At 36.1% G+C, this 19689-nt stretch overlaps 1 protein-coding gene across 1 annotated transcript in view; it reads left to right on the top strand.

Moving 5' to 3' along the window:
• The window catches only part of DCAF10 (DDB1 and CUL4 associated factor 10), a 47171-nt gene extending 30010 nt beyond the window's left edge, over positions 1-17161 (top strand). The window contains exons 4-7 of the mRNA XM_068553268.1: positions 7566-7768; positions 9433-9546; positions 11889-12034; positions 12963-17161. Coding sequence (XP_068409369.1) covers positions 7566-7768; positions 9433-9546; positions 11889-12034; positions 12963-13331 — 832 coding nt within the window. The 3' untranslated portion in view covers positions 13332-17161. The remainder of the gene's footprint in view (positions 1-7565; positions 7769-9432; positions 9547-11888; positions 12035-12962) is intronic.
• The last annotated feature ends 2528 nt before the right edge of the window (positions 17162-19689 follow it).

The raw sequence follows: 19689 nt of genomic DNA, 5'->3' as shown, positions 1-19689 counted from the left end.
ACAGACAAGAAAAAAGTGAGAATCTCCATCTCAGTGGAAAATATTAACATCATTCTCTCATTTACTAATAGATAAAATAGACCAAAAAACTAGTAAGTCTATAGAAGATTTTAATATTATTAATAAGCTTGATTTAGTAGGCATATGTAGAATTCTGCTCCCAAATAGTGAATACATCCTCTAAAGCAAAGTTTGAACATGTACAAAAATTGAGCGTGTTCTGGACTATGAAGTAAGTCTCAACCAATATCAAAGAATTGTTACCACACAAACCATTTTCCCTGATCCCAGTACAGTTTAATGAACAACAGGTAAATAAAAATTCCCAGGTTTGGAGACTTATAAACTTACTTCCTAAATAATTCATGGTTCAAAGAAAAAAATCATAGTGAAATCAGGAGACAGATAGACTAAAAATTAATGAACTAAACATCTTACTCAAAAAGTCTGAAAAAGATAAAAAAGGGTAAACCTGATGAAAGTAGATGTATGGAAATGATATCTTTTTTTAAAAAAGCAGAAATTAATGAAATAGAAAATGAAATACAGTAAAGATTTTTTAAAAGCCTGCTCTTCTCTGATAAGATACATTAAGAAAAAAAGAGAGGACACAATCTTAGCAATGAGAAAGAAGACAATAAAAACTATAGAGTAAGATAATAAGATCAGCTTTTGCCAATATACTTGAAAACTTTGATGAAATAGTTTACACAAAAAAATACACCTATGCAAAACTGATCGAGGAAGAAATAGAAAACCTGAAATAGACTTATTACCAGGACTGATATTTAACCATTATGCACTGGTTCAGCTGAAAAGGTTGTTAAAAGATTGAACTTCTTCCATACTAATTGATAAATAGTCACTGTCATGAATCATCCCCACGTGTCATATCCTGGCACCTTCTGGGTACTGTGGCACCTCTTCTAGAGATACTTTCCTCAAGATCTCTCCCTATGATCTAGTAGCTGAAGCCCCCCTTACATAGCAGACTAATCGCAGGATCCAGTTCCAGCACTGCCACCTGCATCAGCTCTAGTTAGTTTTCATGCAGGGCTGGTTATTTAAATATTTCGAATGTCACTTCTGCCTTAGCTATTAGAGAAATGAAAAAAATCAATTAAAACCTATCTACTGGGACTTCCCTGGTGGTCCACGCTCCCATGCAGGGGGCTTGGGTTCAATCCCTGGATGGGGAACTAGATCCCACATATGTGTGGCAACTAAGAAGTCCGCATGCTGCAACTAAGACCCAGCACAGCCTAAATAAATTAATAATAATAATAAAAGATTTTTTTAAAAAAAGAAAGAAAAGAGCCCACATGCTGCAATGAAGATCCCGTACACAGCAACGAAGACCCAGTGCCACCAAATAAATAAATAAATATTAAAAAAAAAAAAAACCTATCTACTAATAAAACAGCAGCCTGTCAATTTTACAGGTGACTTCTACCAAATATTACAAGAAACAGAACATTCCAATCTTATTAAACTGTTCAGATTCCAGAAAAATAGAATTCTTACCTCAGGTATGACCTTGATATACAAACTCAAAATGAAAGGTCAGTCTGTACTACGAATGTAGATGTGAATATTCTATAAAAGGGAAATTGGATCCTGTAAGATATTAATCAAAATATCATGACCACATGGACATATATACACTACCAAATGTAAAATAGATAGCTAGTGGGAAGCAGCCGCATAGCACAGGGAGATCAGCTCGGTGCTTTGTGACCACCTAGAGGGGTGGGATAGGGAGGGTGGGAGGGAGGGAGATGCAAGAGGGAAGAGATATGGGAACATATGTATATGTATAACTGATTCACTTTGTTATAAAGCAGAAACTAACACACCATTGTAAAGCAATTATACTTCAATAAAGATGTTTAAAAAAAAAAATATCATGACCAAGTTGGGTTTATTCTAGAAATGAAAAGACTTATCAATAGAAATTCTATTAGTATAATTCATCACACCAGGTTAAATAGAAAAATCCATATGATTGTTTCAACTTAAGAATAAAATTCAACATTTGTTCATAATTAAAAAAAGAAGGGACATCATTACCAACCTTATAAAAAAATAAAAGAAAGGAATACAATGAACAACTCTATGGCAACAAATCAGACAATTTACATAAACAAATACCTACAGAATCACAAATTGCTTAAACTGACTCAAGAGCAAATAGAAAATCTATAGATCTACTGACCTACATAGCAAGTAAAGAAATTGAATTGGTTTAAAATTGAATTTTAAAATCTTCCCACAATGAAAAGCCCTGGTCCAAAAGGCTTCACTGGTGAATTTTACCAAACATTTACAGAATAAATAATATTAATCCTTCACAAACTTTTACAGTAAATAGAGGAGGGGAGAGCACTTCCCAACTCATTTTATGAGGCTAGTATTACTCTGATACCAAACCAGACAAACATCATTAAGAATAGAAAACTACAGACCAATATCCCTCTCCCAAAAATTTGATAAAAGTCCTCAACAAAATATTAGCAAATCAAACCTAGCAAAATATATAAAGGATTATACGTCACAACCAAGTGGAATTTATTCCAGGAATATAGATAGGGTTGGTTTAACATCTAAAAATCAATATAATACATGACATTAATAAAGGTCAAAGCCCATATATCTGATCATCTCAATAAAGTCAGAAAAAGCACTTGACAAAATCCAACACCCATTTGTGATAAAACTAGGAATAATAGGGAACTTCCTCAACCTGATAAAGGACAGCTATGAAAAACCTACAGCTAAAATCATATTTAATGTTGAAAGACTAAATACATCCCCCCTAAGACTGGGAACAAGGCAAGGATGTCTGGTCTCACCACTTTTATACAACATTATATTGGAAGTACAACTGCACTGGAAGTACAGACAAGAAAAATAACAGGCATCTAGATTGGAAAGAAAGAAGTAAAACTATCTTCATATGTAGAAGATATGATTTTATATATCAAAAATCTTGAATTCACAAAACTACTATAACTAATAAGTTCAGCAAGGTCATAAGATATACTAGATTAATATAAAAAAATCAATTGTATTTCTATTCATAAGCAATGAACAGTCCAAAAATGAAGAACAAAATTCCACTAATAGCATTAAAAAAGAATAAAATACATAGGAATGAATTTAACAAAAGAAGTACAAGATTTGTACGCTGAAAACAAAAACGTTGCTGTAAGAAATGTAAGAAGATATAAACCAATGGAGAGACCATTCCATGCTCATGGATTGGAAGACTCAATATCATTAAGATGGCAGTTCTCTCCAAATTAATCTATGGATTCAAGGCAATCCCTATCAAAATTCCAGCTGCCTTTTTTTTGGACAAATTGGAAGACTCACACTTCCTGATTTCAGAAATTTCTACAAAGCCATAGTAATCAAGACAGTGTGGTACTGGCATAGGATAGATGTCTAATGTAAATTAAGGGAACAGAATTGAGTCCAGAAATCAACCCTTATATTTATGATCAGCTGATTTTCAATAAAGGTACTAAAGTAATTCAGTAGTTCAGGAAAGGATAGTCTGTTCAACAAATGAAAGTGAAAAGAAAAACTACAGGATGGGATATGATATTTGTAAATCACATCTGCTAAAGGATTTGTGTCCAGAATAAAGAATTCTTCTAACTCACTTATATGTATTCAGATAACCCAATTTAAAAATGGGCGAGATATTGACATAGACATTTCACCAAGGGTGATACACAAATGATTAATAAGCACCTGAAAAGATGTTTGACATCATTAGTCTTAAGGGAAATGCAAATTAAAACCAAAATGAGATACCACTTCACGTCTAATAAGATGGCTTTAACAAAAAAGACAGCAACAAATATTGGCAAGAATATGGAGAAAGTGGAACTTCATATATTGCTGGTAAGAATATAAAATGGTACAGCCATTTTAGAAAACAGTTTGGCAGCTTCTTAAAATGTTAAACATAGAGTTGCCATATGACCCAGCAATTCCACTTCTAGATATCTACCCAAGAGAAATGAATACATATGTCCACACAAAGAATGCTTATAATAGTGTTATTCATAATAGCAAAAAAATAGAACCAATCTAAATACTTATCAACTGTAAAAGGATGAACAAAATGTGGTATATCTATACAATAGAATACTATGTGGTACTGAAAAGGAGCAAAGTACTGTTATGTGCTACAATATGGCTGAACCTCAAAAAAGTTAAGTGAAAAAGCCAAACCAAAAGACAACTTATTGTATGATTCTATTTATATGAAATGTCAGCAATAGGCAGGAAGTAGATTAGTGGTTATCTGTGGCTGGGAGTAGGAAAGGGAATGACTGCTAATGGGCAAGAGTGATTTTTTAGAGTGATGAAAATGTTCTAAAATTGGATTGTATTGATGACTAGACATAGAAGGAAACTGATCAAAAGTAGGCACTAAAAACCTATAGCACAGTTTTAAATGGTGAAACTTTAGAAGTTTTCTCTATAAAATCAGGAAGGAGAACATGCTTGCCATTACTACTGCTGTTCACTATTGTTTTGGGTTGGAGGGAGGCAGGGTCCTAGTTGGTGCAGTAAAATAAATAAGGACTGGAATATATAAGGATTGGAAAGGAAAAAATGAAACAATATCATTCTCAGATGATATGATTGTCTGTATTAGGGGCTGGCAAACTTTCTATAAAGGACTGTGTAATAAATATTTTAGGCTTTGTTATATTGTCTCTGAGCAGCCATAGACAATGCATGAATGGGTATGGCTATGTTCCAACAAACTTTTTATATAAAATCAGGCAGTGATCCAGATTTTGCCCATAGGCCACAGTTTTTAGACACCTGGTCTATATAGAAAACCCTAGAAATTCTACTGACAGATTATCAGAATTAATCAGCATTAACTAAGATTGTTAGATACAAGATCAAAATGTAAAAATCAGTAGTGTTCCTATACATCACTACAAACAACTTAAATTTTTTTTAAGTACATAGTTTTTAGTAATTAAAAAATTTGGTTGGGGACTTCCCTGGTGGTCCAGTGGTTAAGACTCCATGACTCCACTGCAGGGGGCACAGGTTCGATCCCTGGTGGAGGAACTAAGATCACGCATGCCGTGTGGCACAGCCAAATTAAGTAAGTAAGTAAGTAAGTAAGTAAGTAAGTAAGTAAATAAATAAATAAATAAATAAATAAATAAATGCTCTTTAAAAAAATTTAGTTGGTACACAGGAATAAATTGCAACAGAAGATCTGTATAACCATTATGGAGAAAACTGTAAAATTTCATTTAAGTTATTGTAAGACCTAAGTAGAATCTATGGATGAGAAGATTCCTCTAAAATTAAATATAAGCAAATTTTAAAATGAAGGGTATAAACTCATAAGATGGGGAAATAGGAAAGGAAGCAATGACAATAAAGTTTTAAAATCTGGAAGGCAGGAAGATGAGTGGCAACCGACTCAGCAACTCACTTAAACTTACTTATTAGTAAGTACAAGAAAGCTGAATCCTAAACTGGCAGTGGGAAAAAGTTAAGAACTTAAGAATATTTATACAAAATCCTCAAAAATCACAGGAACTGGCAACTCTCGGTACTCTGTATCAGAAAGGGTAGCTAAAATAAGGATTCAAATGAAAGATATTTAAGAACTTATATCTCCTCCCTTAATCCACACTGCTGGGCTATTTACCTCCTCGCATTTCAGCAGGAATTTTGAATTTTATTCTCTAAAGAGGTAAAATAGAGAATATCTGTATTAAAGGATGCCAGACACAGTTGAAAGCTTGGGTACCTTACCAAAATCAGGGGGATTGAGTGACCATACGCACACTGAATATTGAATTTAGAGATCCTCACAAGTTCTTTCGGTTAATGAACTAAAGGTACTGACATTAGGAGTTCCTCAAAAAATGGCTTCACCCTATTTAGTGAAGCTCAAGCCTACCCTTGCACTCAGAGTTCCCAGTCAGCTTTTTAGTTCCCCACTCTTAATTATGAGCAGACAGCCAAACATAATCAGACATTTGACAAAAGTTTCTACGAAAAGACTTACACAAATGGGGAGATATCTTGGAAAAAGTAGAGACTACATAGGGAGAAGAAAACTTAAAATTTTAAAAACCTATCAATATCCTCAGAGAGATAGGAAAAGTTATTGCATGCTTGAAGCACTGCATGCTGACTGAAGGATGCTACAGAAGAGAGAAACAGAGGGAACTTTTAAAGTACTGGTATTGTTCTACCTCTTAACATGGGTGATGAATCACAGCTGTTCATTTTTCTTTAAACTCTACATATGTTTTATTTATGTACTTTTCTGTAGGGATGACAAAGTTCACAGTTTTAAAAATAATAAAAAAGGAAATAAAATGGGGACTAAAAAACATAGACAAGGAATAAAAATCTATTCAAAAGATCATACAGATTTGAAACAGAGCCAAATAGAACTTAAAGTAAGGAAACAGAACTACTGAAGTTTATAAAAACAAGTAGCAGACACAGCTTAAAAAACAGGTATAAGAAAGATATTGAGGACTTCCCTGGTGGCGCAGTGGTTGAGAATCAGGCTGCCAATGCAGGGGACACGGGTTCGTGCCCTGGTCTGGGAAGATCCCACATGCCGCGGAACAGCTGGGCCCGTGAGTCACAATTACTGAGCCTGCGCGTCTGGAGCCTGTGCTCCGCAACGAGAGGCCGCGATAGTGAAAGGCCCGCGCACCGCGATGAAGAGTGGCCCCCGCTTGCCACAACTAGAGAAAGCCCTCGCACGGAAGCGAAGATCCAACACAGCCATAAATAAATAAATAAATAAATAATTAAAAAAAAAAAAGAAAGATATTGAAAAATTAACAAGATGGCAACATATGCAAATGAGGAGATAGAAAACATGAAAGAGCAGTTATTAGACAAGGAGAGTCAAATGGGAATGTTTCAAATATCTATCTAGAGCTCCAAAAGAATAGAGAAAATAGGTGAGAGGCAATATTGGAATAATGATGGAAAATTTTCCAGAATATATAAATAATATGAATCTTAAGATTTAGAAAGTCAAATGAATCCCAATGAAGATAAATGAAAAGAAATCCAAATTTACACGTCATAGTGAAACTGCAGTACTCCAAAACAAGGAGAAGATCAACCAAAGGGAAAAAAATTATCCAAAGTAACAATTTGACTGATAGTAGGCTTAAAAATAGCAACAATAGAAGCCAGAACTCACTGGAATATTATCCTCAATATTCAGAAAGAAGTAACTATCAACCTAAAGTTATAGGCTCAGCTAAACCCTTAATCAAAGAGTGAAATAAAGATTTTCAGAACAATAAAAAGTGAGAGTTTATCTCAACAAAATTTTAATATACTTCAGAAAGAAATAATAATCTTTAAAAATAAGTTAGAGATGGAAGAAGGAATGGTGAGCAAAAATTTTTCATGTGTATAAGTCTGAGTATACATCAAGTGTAAATTCTAGTTTGAAGGGTAAAAATATGACTATCACTGAACGCTTATATTTATGATAACTCTAGGTTTTGTTGGTTTGATTTCTTTTGTAGGTGTACAGAAGATGGGTGTCCACATAAGAAATTCTTTCACACACGTTTTCTCATGCGAATGAGATTAACACCAGATTGTTCCAAAATGTTGATCTCAACGTCCTCTGGATATCTCTTGATTTTGCATGATCTTGACTTAACCAAGTCTTTAGAAGTAGGCAGCTATCCCATTTTGAGAGCAAGAAGAACAACATCAAGTTCAGGTAAGCTTTCCTTTTTTGATTAAAGAAAGTTTTTTCTAAATAATCTCAGACATGGGGATGGTATATGTTTCTATTCTGAGAATGATAGCAGAAAGAAGGGAAGAAAGTTAAAAGATATTCTTTGGAAAGCTCAGTAATAGCTTTTTTCCCAAGGAAGTATAATGATCTACATGTATCTCTGACATAGTATTAATTTGTGCCTCTGTATCACAAATGATCTAGGAAGAATAACTTCTAACTCTAAAAAAAATTTTTTTAGCCCTCTGCTAGCCAGAAAGTCTTCATCAGTATTTGTAGATCATCATTATCTCAAAAATTAGTGATGGCCCAAAGTACTGTCAATCTTTTTTAAGTTTTTCTGGAACCCAGCAGAGCTGTTAAGTTATAGTCAATATAGAGTTTTAATTTTAAGTCTGTATTGCATCCTAGACTTTCAGATGTCCAGACACAGGTAGTTGGTGCCATCTTATCTCATGACCTATAAACATCCTCTTGCTAAAGCCCTGTTCCTTTTCCTGTTGCCAATTCCATTGGACTTAAGCGAAATGGGGGCTCAGGAAAACTTTGTACTACATTACATGATAGAGACTATATTATATCAACCTTTAGGAAGAAGAGGGCTGATATAGGAACATACTCATTAGTTATAGTATTGTGTTTATGAACAAGAACTCAGAAAAAAAATACTTAAGCATTTGGAAAACATAATGTTCATAAATTATTGTTTAAAATCAACTTCAAATGGTTGGAATCTTTCTCTATGCACAGGGCCACTTCTGAAGACTCCTTTGGGAATGTGCAGGCCTCATTGTACTGCAGTTGCCTAATTTCACTGCTAAAAGTAGAAATTTAAGTTTTACCAACTTATTTGCAAGCAAGGGATTTCATTAATATGCAAGTACAGTCCTTTTCATTTCAGATTTTTTTTAGGTTAAACATTAATAATCAACTTTAGCTTAGTGAGAAGTAGTGATTTAGAAGGTCTAGTTGGCATGTTTTGCTTAAAAACCAGGAAGGTTTTCTGTCTTCTAAAGGTAATTCTGATACTTAATACGATCCAAAGAAATTAGATTAATAAGAAGTCCCCACAGAAATGTGCGGCCACAAGAAAAGTGTGAAATAGAGACTGCTATTTGGAGTGAGACATCAGACTCACCTATCTGATATTCATTTTATTTTCCCAGATTTCAATGTTAAGTTTGTATTGCATTTCAAAGATAGTATTCACATAATTTCAGTAATGATGATAGAAGTTGTTGGTATGCTTTAAGAAGGATCTGTTCATGTTCTCGGTAATGGACCTGTTGTTTGGATGCCATTCTAACATAAAACAACAGGCTGAACAGCTCAGTTTTCATTCTTGCTGAATTTTCTTGTTCCATTTCACTACAGAAATGATGGGAAACCTAAGATGTTCCTATGTTTATTTGGTTTTTCATTTTTATTTCACTTAAGGAAGTCATTGATGTAAAGGCCTTAGATTGGACATTCCAAAGAGCTATCTTGCCCACCTCAGTCTTTTTTATAGGGCACTTTTAGGTGGATATGTACTTGCCATGTTTCAGATGAACTTTAACAATATGGTTCAAGTAGATGATTAAAAAGTTAAGAGACACTACCAGAGTTTTGCTAGCTTTACTGTCGGAACGTTTTGTATTTTCAAGATCTTACCACTTTGTCGAGTTCATCTGGTCCTAGAGTTTCTGGTTCACCTTCTCATCATAGTGATTCCAATTCATCTTCTGAGAAACACATGTCACGAGCCTCACAAAGAGAAGGTAGGTCAAAAGTTGGATTTCATAATCTTGAATATAGATTCTAAAATAGCTTTTTTTGGTTTGATTTTAATCCTTAAAAATAAAAGCCAATAGAGATGAGGCTATTCCTTGCTCCTCAGTAACATTTTCAAAAAGCTAACCAGGGAATTCCCTGGCAGTCTAGTGGTTAGGACTCAGCACTTCCACTGCAGGGGGCATGGGTTCAATCCCTGGTTGGGGAACTAAGATCCCGCATGCCACACAGTGTGGCCAAAAAAAACAAAAAACAAACAAACAAAACCCCAAAAAGCTAACCAGTCTCTAGGGTTGAATATCTTGGGCTTACATTTTTGTTGGAATTTGAACTTTAGTTTTATTTTCTGGATTTAGTTTGGTCTAGTTTGGAGAGGGAATAGTTGGGAGATATAGACTCCAATCAAGGTTGTTATAGAAATTAAATGAGACTATGCATGTGATAGTGCTATGTAAATATAAAGGGATGAGTTTATCAGGTGCTTGTGAAAGTTGCCTGGTTCCAGCCCAGCAGGCTTTTTGCTTTGCCATTTCCTTATCTCAGCAATGCCTGGCAGCCTCAGAGGCGTTGTGGGATAAGGAGCTATAATCTGGCCCCACTCTACTTTTGCCAGTTTTTCCCCAGCCAGTCTGGGAGAACTAGCTGCTCAATCTGTTCTATCCACCCCTTAATTGAAATGCTTTCTACCTATGCAAATTTCACTCATCATCCCTCTCCGTACTAATTCACATCTTAGCTCTTATAGCACTTTTTGTTTGTTCTCCTCTTGATGGACTGATGGCCAGATATATATATTTTTATAATTTTGGGTCACCTTTTGGAGATAAGCATATCTCCTACCTAGATATTTAGAGGCAGGACTATACTTAGACTTCTAGTTAGTGTTTTCCCTGGGGGGCCTCATCTGGTAAGTGCTCAATAAATGCATTCTTGATTACTTTGCCTGACTACTTCCAAGAATGGTTTGAGAGACCTTCCTAACCTAAACCTATAGACTATCCACCATCCTGTCCTCTGGATGTTGAAGACTATGATGTCTCATTTTAAGGTTAAATATTCCTCCTCTTAGAGATTTATGCCCACATATGTAACATTTCTCCTGTGGATTCTTAGGGATGTAGCACAAATAAAAGTGAAGTAACTTTGGTTCAAGTAAAATTAAGGAGGCCCTTGACCCTCCAGTCTTCCCTACCCCATCTCCACCCTGGCCCTGTATGGTTTCCCCCTTTTGCCAGCTCTTGAGCAACCTCCAAGGAGCAGAGCTCAGAAACCACTGCTTACTTATTCAGAATGGGTTTCTTTTCTGCTTTTGTTATAGATTTTCAAAATTCTTGAAATAGGGTTTTTTTTTTCTAAAATTGTTGTTAAGGTTCAATCACATGTGAAATAATTATTTAGGTATAATTTGGTTGTGAGAATGTAATTTAGATTGTCACAGGTTTCTGTCAATGCTACAGTAATCTAAAGGGAAGCTTTTAAAAGAAGATAACACATCTAAGTGCGAAATAATTCATGAAGGGTCTGACAGAGGCAGCTCATTATCTTTAAAGCAACTCCTTCTATAGGCAGAGAAGTGTTGAAATATTTCTCTTGATAATAAATTTCTAAGCTGCTTCCTTACAATGTGTATGAAAGTGGTTCTCCACATACTTGAGGGATATGACATACTCCCATTTGTAACAATGGCTCACTACAGCAGTCAATTTCATTGGGGGCCAGGTAGAAAGAAATGATGGGCCATAGCAGAGTACCAGGAATATGTACAATTGGCAGTATCTCCCACCCCTTGTTTTGACATGTCTCTGTGTGAGTTGTCCTCTCTTACCTCCAAAATTATACATTGATTTGTTGTTTATAGTACTGTCCTTGGGGGCCATAAGTCCTGCTCCTTGCACACATCTTTCATCTATATAAAGGCAGTCCTCATGGCTTCCAGGTATTTCCTTCTCTGGACTAGAGAGCATCAGGTCCTCTGAGATGAGAATTGTTGTCTTTTACTTTTCCAGATTCCTTTCATGTCACATAACTTGAGATGTAGATCCAAATCAAAAGGATTCCTAGTCAGCTTTAACACCTTAGCCTTAGGTTATTACTGATTCCTGCTGCAGGAACTTGGATTCTTCAGTTCTATCATACCCCTTCCCCCATACCCACCCCAAAGACACATACCCCATACGTTGAGGGGCACCATGGTTTTTTACATGTGGTAGCATAAGGGGCAGATGAAGGAATAAAGGCATGAGGGTGGCTGCCAGAAATCAAAGCTTTGATGAGCTACCTTAGTCCTTTGATAATACAAATTCCACATCCTAATTTTCTCATATCTCAGGAATTTCACCACGAAACAGTCTTGAAGTCTTAACCCCTGAAGTTCCTGGTGAGAGAGACCGTGGAAATTGCATCACATCGTTACAGCTGCACCCAAAAGGCTGGGCCACTCTTCTTCGGTGCTCAAGCAACACTGATGATCAGGAGGTATGGGCAGCAGCACTCCACCTTCAATGGGGCTGACTGAACAAACTGCCATTGCCATGTGTGCTCATGGTGTCTTTATCCCTTCAAAATCCTTCCTCCTCTCTGGCCTGTGTGTGGCAAGCAGGAAGTACTTTAAAGGAGTCATCAGCTCAGATTGAGCCCAGCTTAATTCTTGTCTCCTTCATCTCATTGTAAAAAACCCCTTATACAGTAAACATAGGACTAAGCTAAGCTGGCTAAATGGGAGGTTTTGCTATAAGCCAATGGAGTATTATGATTTCCTCTTTTTAAAAACCAGGGAAAGCTTTGGGAAAGGAAGGGACTGAACTGATAACTAGGGGAAAAGATCTTATATGACCTTATGATTCTCCTTACTCTGGAAAGCAGGAGTCTTTCCAGAGCTAGCTAGCTAGCTAGCTAGTCACTAGCTCTCGAAGCCACAGCTAACAGAAGGAGAGAAGAGTCTTTGAAGTGTGTAGGAGGAGAGGTATTCTAGGGCTTAGATGTCTTAACCCTAAAATATCAAGATTCTTGTTACTCTCAGAAAAGGGAATTATTACTTCAGAAGTCACAGTGGCCTCAGGGAATAAAAGGCTTTAAAGTGTCATAGTACAGAATAACCTTGATATGAATGTAGATAAGACAGTATGGGACCTACAAGTTTTGTTAGTTGGGAGAGGGGTAGCATTCATCTGAATGATTTCTTGCAACAACTCTGTAGCTTTGGCATTCTGTGGAGCTTTTTTTTTAAAAAAAGGTTATCTTAGCACTGTTTGGGACTCTGTAACTTTTTGTTTTTTAATTAGTTGAAGTACAGTTGCTGTACAATATTGTATAAGTTTCAGGTGACAGTACAGTTATTCACAATTTTTAAAGGTTATACTCCATTTATGAGGCTCTATGATTTATCTCTCTTCTCTCCCTCTAGTGGACTTGTGTCTATGAATTCCAAGAAGGAGCCCCCGTGCGACCAGTCTCACCTCGCTGTTCTCTACGACTGACTCATTACATTGAAGAAGCCAATGTAGGCAGGGGTTATATCAAAGAACTTTGCTTCAGCCCTGATGGGCGAATGATTTCTTCCCCACATGGCTACGGGATTCGCTTGTTGGGATTTGACAAACAGTGCAGTGAACTTATTGACTGTTTGCCCAAAGAAGCCAGTCCCCTGCGGGTGATCCGTTCTCTGTACTCTCATAATGATGTGGTACTGACGACAAAGTTCTCTCCAACGCATTGTCAGATCGCCTCCGGGTGCCTTAGTGGACGGGTTTCTTTGTATCAGCCAAAGTTTTAGGCACAACTTACATCAAATAAGGAACTCTTCTGGTGTTTGAATTATATATTACTTCAATTTAGGTGAAGTATTTTCTTTTTAGAAGATCTTAAAAGTTTGGGTCAAGATCCTAGTTCTTATGGGTCCATGAACACACCTGTGACCTGAGTACTTGGTCGTCCAGCATCACAGGGGCATCGCCAAGTTAGACTCCAGGCAGCACCATCTTTTTGCAGCATTCCTAGGCTCCTGCTGATCTGTGCCACTGAACTCCAGTTCTGCTGGTTGTTTTGCATGGTAGCTCTTGTCAAATTTCTTTCTTTTAATTCTCTTTTCTGTTTTTTGATTTTGGTGTGAATTTTGTGGACATTTGGCAGGAGTTTTGGTTGGATTAGGAGAAACTCGTGATGCTAGTGTTGAATAAAACCCAGAAGTTTGATGTTGGCATACTGGTTGTTGAAAAGAAATTTCATCTTATCAGTATACTTGGCCTTTTAAAGTTGCTGTTGTTTCTCTATAATGAGCACAGATAATGGCATTATTCTTACAGCTGTTATAGTTTTGCAGCAAAATGTCTTTTAAGTTTCCTGTTAAAATTATACATATTTTTCACCGTGAGAGGGATTTTGTTGTGAAATTCTAGAAAAAAAATTACCACCTCTCTTTGTAGTTTATTTGTATGAATTTTTAAATCTGTAGCATGTGTCCTTACTTGGTATTTTGTTCCTGTCAACAGCATTAGAAAGGAAAAGAGAAGGAATGGGCTTTGGTCATTTCTATTGTATAGAAGAGGATTTGTTTATTAGATTATACTCTCTATCTGGCCACACAGTGATGAGAACAATGTGGCTTAGATTTTCTGTTTCCTCTGCCAGATTATTTGAATCACAGAGGATGACAGGTGGACGGAAAATCGAGAGTAAAGACGTTGTGTTTTTCTCATCTTCCTTGAGCTCAACTCTCTTACCATTAATGAAGGGAGAACTGTGATTGTCTTCAAGCTGTTGTCATAACTGTGGTGGTCCGTGACTTGGGTGTCATGACTAAGACCTTTTGTTGTGTTTTGTTATGGAACACAGCAAGTAAAAAGCATCACGCCAGGGCCAGGCATAAGGCTGACTACTCTGCTTTTTTGAAAAAAGTAAGCAGCTTTTTTCTAGTCTCCTCCACTTTGAATGGGACTGTCCTTAGAAGAGATTTGCCAGAGGCTGGAGTAATTTGAGCCACATGCTAGCTTTTTCCCTCTTAGAACACATTCTCTTAGGCCAGTGGTTCTCAAACATTAGGGTGCATTATAATCACTGGGGAGCTTGTGAAAAATAGAGAAACCTGGCCCTCACCTTAGGAGGTTCTGATTCAGCCAGGGAGAGGACAGGAATCTGTATTTTTAACACGAACCCCAAGTAATCTGTATTCAGGTGGTTCCTGGATCACAGCTTCAAATATTACTACCTTAAACATCAGTAAATATTTCTGTACCCATCAGGTGCTTAACACAACTCCCAGAAGGTGTTTTGATTATTAAAAAAATAAGCAAATAAAAGCAATTTTAGAGGTAGAAAGTAACTTGAAATGGACTCAATCTCATTATTAGATGAATGAGAGAAGTTAAGTGACTTGCCTAAAGTCATCCTGCAAAATTAGTGGCAGAGCCAGGACTTGAATTCAAGTCTCTTAATTCCTTGCTCAGGGCAATTTCTACTGTATTATGCTGGCTGTTAAAACAATGACTTATGAACACTTTTTTTTGTCTTTAAGTTGTATTATTGTGAATACCTTTAAACTGGCCAGTAGATTGAAAAAGGGAGGCATGGGAGTATCAATGCTGAGAATTCCAGCCATAAGAAGAAAAGTGTTTTAAATCTTATAGAAATGTTTAAGCAACCCAAATACATGAATAAAAATGACACTTTTTGTAGAACCTGCCAGACAGCCATTCACACATGTACAGAGGTTACATCTCACTTGGATAATGTTGGCTCTGGGACCAATTTTAAAAATTAGATTTTTCTTACCATGGATATTAAAAAAAATTTGGAAATTTTTTAGTCATCAAAAAAAGTACCCACAGTGAAAACACAGGTTTGCCATAAACTTTCTTAAAAACAAATATTTAAAAGAAAATAAAGTTTTGGAGACAAAAACACCTAATGTTGACATTAAAAATAAGCTACTAAGTACAATGGTTGTATTGATAATCAAAAGAAGTTTCCATATATCGCATCTCCTTGGGAGAGCACTCCACGTCAGATGCTAGGCCCAAATGTTGCCCAACTCTAATAAATTTCAGTCCATGATTCTAGAATATCTATCATGTGTCAAATAATGTACATACTTTACTACTAACTCTCACAAAAACTGCAAGGTAGGTGGCATGAGCACCAATGTACTTTGGGGGAAATGGAGGGTCAGAAAGGTTGATTTGCCATAAGTCACAGAGCTGGCATGGGGTGGCAGCACTGAGATTCAAACTCAATGTTTGTTTTAGTTCCAAGCCTGTGCTTACTACTCTACCATTTTGCCCTTTAGTTTGTAAAGGCTGGTAAACTGGCCTGTTAATTTACTTATTTAACACCCTCTGGAAGTGGTTTATTTCAGAGCTGGCTCATCTTCTGCACCACGCAAAAGAACATTTACAAGATAGACAGTTTCCATTAGAATTAATGCCATAAACTGCAGGGCACACACACGGTCCGTTCCTAACTAAAAACCCTCGTGTAGGGTAAGTAGCTATAAAATAAAGAAAAATGGAGGATTAATAGCCTTATACAAAAACAGAGCCTCACAGATAAGAATTAAAAATTAATAGCAAACTCAACAAAACCTTTGTCCTCTCTGAGGTATTGTCATGATTAGAAAGTCATCAGGGGATATTAATCAAGGAATTAAGGGGCATCAGGAATGCCATACTATTGGAGGAGATTACACTTAAAATTTCAAGATCCCATTTCACTTAGTGTATAAAATCTAATCTGGTGTTTTTAACTCTAAAATTTTATTTAGTCATTTTTATTCATGATAATTGGTAAATGTATTATAATTGATAATATAATTGTTGGTAAGTATAGTATAAATTATACATCTGTTTTAAAAAGCTTTCTGCAGAACAGTATATTTATGGCAAAGCTATGTTGAATGAGTTTAAAAACATCAAATATACAGTAGTTCCTTATTTTCAACTGTGAAAATGAAGTGGCTGATGCAGAAGAGACCTCTACTTTTATCTTTTGAAAATGTCTGTGGTCTTTTTTCTCAGAAGCCCAAAGAGCATGTATATTTTGTTTCTCCTTGTTACATCCCTGAGAAGAGGCTATACCAAAAATTTTAGGAAAACAAGCATGGAAAAGGTAAATCACATATTCCTCACTCCTATGTCTAGAACCAAGATCACATCATATCATTAAGGCTGTTTTCTAGAAAGTGCAATATAGCAAAAACGCTCTGAGACTCTTTTAGGAGCCTAGTGTTTCCCATATTAGAATATATGGTGTTGGCATCCATAAGAATCTGTTAAGCTTGTGTTTAACAGGAGAAATGGTCTGATAACTTACTGATGACAATCATCCCCATTTAATGACCAGCAGTCACTGAGAGCTAAGAAAATTCAGTAACACAGTGTTGGTCATGAAGGAAAGCATATATATTAATGTTGGGATAATTAATGCATATATCTTAAGTGCCAAAATTTAAAACTTGTAATTATTTTTGATGCAAGTCTTTCAGATATGTCAGTATACCTACCCGCCTTCTTCTTAAACAGCATGCTCAGTACAATTCACTTTTTCATGATGAAAGTAAAAGTTATATTCATGTGTTATTACAAATATCTAATGAGCTCTGATGTATGTAAAATAATTCATAAATTGTAAAGGGCTATAACAAATTGATATTAATTATTATAAAGTGATTCCCTCAGCCTTGAGGTATATATAATCATTTGCCTCAGATTCCTGGTGTGGTTTTTGTTTTTTTTTAATTTAAAAAATTTTGTATCTGCTAAGCAGTTTGTTTTGCTTATATAGTGGTCTCCTACCACACTATCAATATACCTGCCTCTAACAGGTTCCCCACTTCCTTCTAATGTGCTGTGTTCATCTGTTATGAGCTGGGACGTGAGATAACCAAGCCTGCTTAGTTTCTAATGGGCTGGATGAGCTCTGGGTGCACAGTCTGTGAGACAGCTCTTTTGGTTGCTCACCAACTTCCTGACAGGTTCACAATAACCTTCTGGATAATAGTTCCCAGTTAAAGCCCAAGCTAGTGATTTTTTTCAGTTGCCACTAAGTAAAATACTACAAGCTAAGGATGCTGCTAGATTAAGGAGAAGCAATGTACCAAAGTACAAGGAAGCAAAAACAAAGGCTCTGTAGTTGCACAGGGGTCTTTCATGCTTTTAAGAAAAAAGAAGAGTGCAGAGGGAAAAAAAAACCAGTGAAAATCCAGATAGACTTAAGAGTATTTTTGATGCCATTAAACTGTCAGTAATTATTAAAATATATGGTTAAAAAATAAAATATATGGTTAAATTATCACACATTGTACAAAGACACAGTTAAGTCTCAGTGCAAAATGAGAGTGTACCGAAATTTATACCCTGAACACAATTCTTAAGAATTTCTTCCGTTCAAATGATAATGGAAATTAATATCAAAAGGAAAGTCTCAAATTTACCTGTATGCCGCTTTTTTAGTTGTAAATGAATTAGTGATAGAAAAATGGGTTTTATCAAAAGCTCCAGGGAATACATCTCACATGCACACACCTCCTCTATACATGTGTATATAAATGTCACTATAAATGAAAATGCCAGAGATAATAAAATAATTTTAAAAATTTAAATCTGGTCCAAAGTACTTAAAATAGAATTTTCAGCTTTCCCGAGTTTTTTCCTCATTTAGATTTCATGGTTTTTACACTAGAAGTTGAATATTTGAATTTTCTTTTAAATTTCATTGCATCTTCCATTTCCAAATTGTGCTTTCTGATAAATTTTAGATTCACATTTTCAGGACATTTGGAGTATTCCAGATAATATGCCAGACACCAGAAAGTTTTCTCTCTAGATTCTGAGGTGCTGTTTCTCACTAGATTCTCATGCCAGACTGCAAGCTCCTTGAGGGCAGGGACTCTTATTTATTCTTCTATTCCCAGTGCCCAGCAGGATCAATAAATTTTTGTTGAATGAATCAAGTGAATCTTCACCATATGTGGCCTCAAATTTCCATGAAGCCAGAATTGTGATGTGCAAATTATTCAGTACTACAGGAATCCATCATTTATTATAATGAACAGACTATTCATGGGAGTAAGATTTTGTTCTGACCATAGGTCAGAAAAACTAAGCATTTCTCACTGATTTGGAAAACTGCCAAGACTCAGTTTTTCATTCAACAAACATGTGACTCCCTACTAGATGCCTAGTCTAGAGTTCAAGGGACAAAGATAACTAAGGTTTTAGTATTCCTATAACTGCAGTTGATATAGACTTAGATGCAGGGCTGGCTTCATGGGTATGTGACCTATGTAGTCATTTGAGGGCCTGCGCTGAGAAAAGCCCCATGCTTGGTTTAATGCTCTGCTGAAGCCATCTTGAAATTCTTAATTGCATTATAGTACCTTTTACCTACCTTCTAGTAAAGATATTCACATTCATTGAAAACTAGCCATAAAGTGAATGATTTAGTAAAATAACTTCTAAAATCTAAAACTGAAACAAAACTACCTCCCTCCCACAAACTTTTTTAACAGATCAAATGTTCTTTATTTCAGAATTAGAAAAGCTTTCTAAAAATGTGACAAGTTTTTACCTTTTCAATTGAGTTGTTTTTCAAATGGATGGTAGAATTGTAGGTGAATTTATCTACATACATACCTACATACAATTTTAAGGTTTTAATAAACCTTTTATTAATATATGCACTGAATATTTTAATTTAAGTCTACCTCATAATGTGCTTTTAAAAAATAAATGCTACTTTGAAACATTTGCCACACTTTTTGTGTGTGGTTAACCTATTTAAAAGGTTGATGGCAAACTTGCATTGCAGTGGTTAGGAATCTGCCTGCCAATGCAGGGGACACGGGTTCAAGCCCCGGTCTGGGAAGATCCCACATGCCGCGGAGCAACTAAGCCCGTGCACCACAACTACTGAGCCCACGCGCCACAACTACTGAAGCCCGCGCGCCTAGAGCCCACGATCCGCAACGAGAAGCCACTGTAACAAGAAGCCCGCGCACCGCAACGAAGAGTAGCCCTCCCTCGCCACAACTAGAGAAAGCCGCACACAGCAACGAAGAACCAAAGCAGCCAAAAATAAATAAATAAAATAAATAAATTTAAAAAAGATTAGGAGACCACCTGGGGCTAGATTAAGGGAGT

Source organism: Eschrichtius robustus, chromosome 10, assembly GCF_028021215.1.
Source record: "Eschrichtius robustus isolate mEscRob2 chromosome 10, mEscRob2.pri, whole genome shotgun sequence".
Classification (NCBI taxonomy): domain Eukaryota; kingdom Metazoa; phylum Chordata; class Mammalia; order Artiodactyla; family Eschrichtiidae; genus Eschrichtius; species Eschrichtius robustus.
Note: the sequence above shows the minus strand (reverse complement) of the source record. Positions and strands in the feature narration are given on the sequence as shown.